The sequence below is a fragment of the Nansenia antarctica genome (assembly GCF_963989245.1).
Source record: "Nansenia antarctica genome assembly, chromosome: 8".
NCBI lineage: Eukaryota > Metazoa > Chordata > Actinopteri > Argentiniformes > Microstomatidae > Nansenia > Nansenia antarctica.
Genome location: NC_137678.1, coordinates 32707693 through 32713245, shown reverse-complemented (window position 1 = coordinate 32713245; position 5553 = coordinate 32707693). Strand labels below are relative to the sequence as shown.

The 5553-nt window shown below is 45.7% G+C and overlaps 1 protein-coding gene across 1 annotated transcript in view; it reads left to right on the top strand.

Moving 5' to 3' along the window:
* The window catches only part of LOC308164134 (reticulon-3-B-like), a gene marked incomplete at its 5' end in the record, with an annotated part of 9038 nt that extends 3950 nt beyond the window's left edge, over nucleotides 1-5088 (top strand). The window contains 4 exons of the mRNA XM_080538283.1: nucleotides 2772-2841; nucleotides 4405-4451; nucleotides 4582-4640; nucleotides 4884-5088. Of these exons, the coding sequence (XP_080394409.1) occupies nucleotides 2772-2841; nucleotides 4405-4451; nucleotides 4582-4640; nucleotides 4884-4932 (225 nt within the window). The 3' untranslated portion in view covers nucleotides 4933-5088. The remainder of the gene's footprint in view (nucleotides 1-2771; nucleotides 2842-4404; nucleotides 4452-4581; nucleotides 4641-4883) is intronic.
* Between the last annotated feature and the right edge of the window lie 465 nt (nucleotides 5089-5553).

Sequence of the window (5553 nt, the reverse complement as noted above, 5' to 3'; positions counted from 1 at the left end):
CATCGAGCTACAACATACAACAAATAGACAAATTTGTCTCATATTGAAATTATCATGCAAATCTGTGTTGATTCAGCAGACATATAACATTTTGATTGATTTAGTGAACAGAGAAATACGCATTAAGACTCTAAGACTCTGTGAAACATCAAAGGAGGACATTTCTGATGGAGAAAACACAATTCAGCAAGAAAGACCTGGAATGTATTCTGACAATGCCTGTCAATTCTATTTCCTGACAGAATCAAGGAAATCAAGAGACATTGAGCGAAGGACTCAGAGACCGAGATGCTGTTAAGATCTGGTCTAATTAACCATTGCAGAAGTGGGGAGAGAAAGTTGCAGATGCTGAAGGAAGCTATTGCCGGATAAAACAAGAGAAATGAGACAAACTAATGACATTTCAATGTGACAAACAATGGAAATGTTAATTCTTATGATTTAAGACAGAGACATGATGATGACAAGAGAGACTTACACATACTTTTATGTAGTCGTAATTGTTCAATTGTACTGACGCACACAACTAACAGTGTCATCAGCAGTAAACAGCTGAATTCCACATACAAAATTGGTATACTTTTAAGAGAGAACAAACACTTGCAAGTTTGCAATACCATGCACACACTACTCATGGCATGAACTTACAAACTTTCTTCTAGGAATTCTAAGGGACGGGAACAACAGTCCAGATAACCCAATTAACAAACTTATGCTTAACATCTGTATTTTTGTTTCCAACTGTTTCTGAGCAGGTTAATTCCACAATCAATTGATGGAGAGCCTAAGATTTTATAGACTTGAGTCAAGAAAAGGAGGGGTGTAGTGTAATGATAATGCTACAATTGTCTAATAAGTTAATAAAACCTATTAACGCTGTGAACAGAGGCAAGAACACGTGCAAGACTGATGACCATCAAAGAATCAAATAGCACTCCTTGTTACCAGAAACACAAGGCCGTTCCTTTGATTGAAGATCTACTTCCAGACATTGTTATATTGACATATAATGTACTTTGTATGATGGAACCGATGCCTAATTTATTTCTGATGTGGTCATTCATTGACTTTATTAAGAACACCACATGTTTTTCAATAGAAATAATTTACCAGTCAAATTAATCTTACATCATGGGGGAAAAAAAGAGTGAGCTGATATGATGCGTTTTTGTGTGACTATATGCAAATGTTGTGTGCCTATCAAATATTGCAATACTCATTGTTTAACCTTAAACATATTTTAGGTGTGCCCACTCTCAGTAGTAAACAACATATTTAGGAGCAGGCACATACCATATCAAGTAACAGTGAGACCAGTTTAACTCTAAGGACATAGGAGCCTTACTGCAGTGGTCAGCAGCAGAAGCAGAACAGCATGAACACAGTATAGCCATGTATGGGAACTAATGTCACTATTGTAAGTTACGAGGAAAAGCTATTTCCTCTCTGAGAACTGTATATAAGCTGTAACAAACATCAGTACTTTGCTTGGCATCTCTTTATGCCACAGCCAGGCTCGGCACCAGCCATGTCGTAGCCATGCTTGAAGCTTGGACTTAACAGAGCATGCTGCCTTGGAAACATCTGTACATGGGAATGCAACCCAGATCTGCCTAATACAATGATTACGATTCAACCTTCTCTCTGAGTCATCAATATATAATTTCCGGCCACGTGACCAAGAAAGATATCATTATATCACTCTGTCTCTGTCTCTGTCTCTGTCCCTGTCTCTCTCTCTGTCTCTGTCTCTCTCTCTGTCTCTGTCTCTCTCTTTGTCTCTGTCTCTGTCTCTCTCTCTGTCTCTGTCTCTCTCTCTGTCTCTCTCTGTCTCTCTCTCTGTCTCTGTCCCTGTCCCTGTCCCTGTCCCTGTCTCTGTCTCTGTCTTTGTCTCTGTCTCTGTCCCTGTCTCTGTCCCTGTCCCTGTCCCTGTCCCTGTCTCTCTGTCTCTGTCTCTGTCTCTGTCTCTGTCTCTATCCCCCTGAATTTTCCGTTCGTCCCGCCCCTTCGTCATTTCGATTGGCTTCTTTCTATTGGTCCAAAGAACGACTGTATCTGACCACATCTGGCCAATGAGACCGAAGGGAGAAGGAGGAAGTAGTTCAGACGTAATCAGGGTAGTTTCACGAGTACAAGTTATGAGTACGTGAGGTGGGTGTTCCATCACGAGTTCTGGGGGGGTATTCCATCAACCTCGCTAAAGGACAATCCAGGCTTATTTTGATAAGCGAGACCAGGAGATTTATTTAAAAAATTCCAGCCTTATTTTGTCGCGAGACTTGTCAAAATAAGTCTGGATTTTCCTTTAGCAACATTGATGGAATACCCCCCTGGTATCGGTATCTGTGCGTCCCTAGTACACAACACCACCGTTACTTGGGGCAGAGTGGTGGCTGGTGTTGGGGGTTATTAGCTGTTTGATCCTCGAGCCTTCAACCTCCCCCGGCCTCCCTCAGCCTCCCCCCGGCCTCTGTCTTATCCCTTGTTACCGTAGAGACGGCGAGAGAGCCTGAGAAGCCGTGTTCATGTGACCTGAGGTCAAGGCAGGGCAGAGAGAGAGAGGAGGGAGGGAGGGCAGAGAGAGAGAGGAGGGAGGGAGGGCAGAGAGAAGCGTGATGGAGAGATTAGGAGGAGGGAGGTAATCTGTGGCTGGAGCCAAACGCCTCGAATTCCTGGTTCTAACGTGTTCCTGGTTCTAGCGTGTTCCTGGTTCTAGCGTGTTCCTGGTTCTAGCGTGTTCTGTGTTCTGACGTGTTCCTGGTGTGTTTCAGCTGGCGGGCGTGATGTGGCTGATGACCTACGTTGGAGCCGTGTTCAACGGCATCACCCTGCTGATCCTGGGTGAGGAGAGACACTACACTGCCCTCTACTGGCCATATGACACACTACACTGCCCTCTACTGGCCATATGACACACTACACTGCCCTCTACTGGCCATATGACACACTACACTGCCCTCTACTGGCCATATGACACACTACACTGCCCTCTACTGGCCATAATATGACAACATAATAAAGTGACAACTCCCAATGAAAAGGGCTACCTGTAGGCAAAATCATTTTTCTGTTTTTTACATGTGCTTTTTCAGTTTTTTACATGTGCTTAAACTACAGATTGTAAGCTTTCAAATGATGCATCATACATTGAAATTGGAAACAAATTGAAGACGACATGAGTATTTGAAAGTTGCTACACCTGAAATCACTAAGCACAGAAAATCCCCATCAAAGATAATGAATCCCCATCAAACAACAAGAAACGAAGTCATTGTGTTATAGATTACACGGATTTAATGAGCGTAAAACTGTTCGGAAAAATAACGAGTGGGTACTTCCCATCTTCGAGTTGAATGTTAGCTAAAAAAACGGAAAAAAAAAAAAAACTTTCAAGACGAATTTCACGTCTTTCTCATTTCCGAGAGGTGTCTGTTTACATCAAATTGTGTCACATATGACACACTACACTGCCCTCTACTGGCCATATGACACACTACACTGCCCTCTACTGGCCATATGACACACTACACTGCCCTCTACTGGTCATATGACACACTACACTGCCCTCTACTGGCCATATGACACACTACACTGCCCTCTACTGGCCATATGACACACTACACTGCCCTCTACTGGTCATATGACACACTACACGGCTGTGGCGCAGGAGGTAGAGCTGCCGTCTAATGATCGCAAGGTTGGTAGATTGGCGGTTCGAGCCCCGGCTGGCCACATGTCGAAGTGTCCTTGGGCAAGACACTGAACCCCAAATTGCTCCCAGTGAGCGGGCCGGCCGGCGCCTTGCATAGTAGCTTGCCGCCATTGGTGTGTGAATGTGTGTGTGAATGGGTGAATGAGAGGCCGTTGTAAAGCGCTTTGGATAAAGGCGCTATATAAGTCAGTCCATTTACCATTTACTACACTGCCCTCTACTGGCCATAGAGGGTGGGGGAGACCTGGAGCTGGAACTTTTGGAACTTTTTACTTACTGAGCCTGCACTGTTTTATGTATTTTATTGAATGTTTTCTGTTTTCTGTATTGAATGTTTTCTGCCCTAACTGAGCTGTTTGACAACAAAATTTCCCCATTGGGGACAATAAAGGTTTTCAATCAATCATATGACACACTACACTGCCCTCTACTGGTCATATGACACACTACACTGCCCTCTGCTGGTCATACGGCCAACTAGTGGTCGTTGTGTGTAAATAGCAGCGTGGGCATTGTAAAGAGGGGGGTCATTAGGCTTTTAGTAGGTGAAAAGGCACGGCTGTTCTCGTGTTAATACTCCATGAACCTATTGGTTGTTTAACTAGCCGGTGACGGTATGAGAACACATGTGATTGTGATGTCATAAAGCAGCATGTTCTACATGACCTCTGACCTCTGACCCTCTCTGGCAGCTGATATCGTGTTCTTCAGCACGCCCCTGATCTACGAGAAGAACAAGGTATGTATAGAGAAATAGATATATGTGTGTATATATATATATATATATTCTTTTTAAAAAATAACTTTTACAGTTACCAGTGTTCGTTATGAAGCTGTGTGCTGATTGGTTAACGGCTGTTCTCCCTCAGACCCAGATTGACAAGTACGTCGACCTGATTCGCTCCAGAGTCGACGAGACCATCACAAAGTAAGACATCCACGTTTGTAAACGAACGAATGATTGAATGAATGAATGAATGAATGAATGAATGAAAGAACGAACGAACGAACGAACGAATGAATGATCTGTATTGTCATGGTAACAGGTACAACGGAATTTAAATGCAAACCCCTAGGTGCTAACAAACAATCACAGTCCTAAGATAATAAAACACAAGAATGAGACATAAAGGTGTGTGTTCATCCCCTGTCTCTCCTCTCTCCTCCCCAGGCTTCATGATAAGCTCCCTGGCGCCATCAAGCGTACCAAAGCAGAGTGATCTGCCATCGCCACAGATCTGGGGAGCCCCCCCCCCCACCCACCCTGGGGACCTGTCCTCTGCTGTGACCCCTGACCCCTGCTGCCTGTCTACTGTAACCTAACCCCCCCCCCTCCCCTGTAACCCAGTCCTACCCCCCCCCCCATCCCAGTATCTCATCCTAGCTGACCTGCATAGGGCGCCACACACACTTCCTGTCTGTGCTGTGTGAGCCCATCTACGCTCTGTAACTTGTCCTGACCCTGTCCTGACCCCCCCTGACCCTGTCCTGACCCCTCTCCTGACCCCCTGTGACCCTGTCTTGACCCCCAGACCCCCCGTGTCCCCTCTCCTGACCCCATGACCCCTCTCATGACACCCTGACCCCGTCCTGACCCTGTGACCCTTCTCCTGACCCTGTCCTGACCCCCAGACCCCTCTCCTGACCCTGTCCTGACCCCCAGACCCCTCTTCTGACCCTGTCCTGACCCCCCAGACCCCTCTCCTGACACCCTGACCCCGTCCTGACCCTGTGACCCCTCTCCTGACCCTGTCCTGACCCTGTCCTGACCCTGTGACCACGCGCTCATAGCTTCCGTTAACGTCAGCAGGCTATTACCGCATCCAAGGATCACTTTTTAC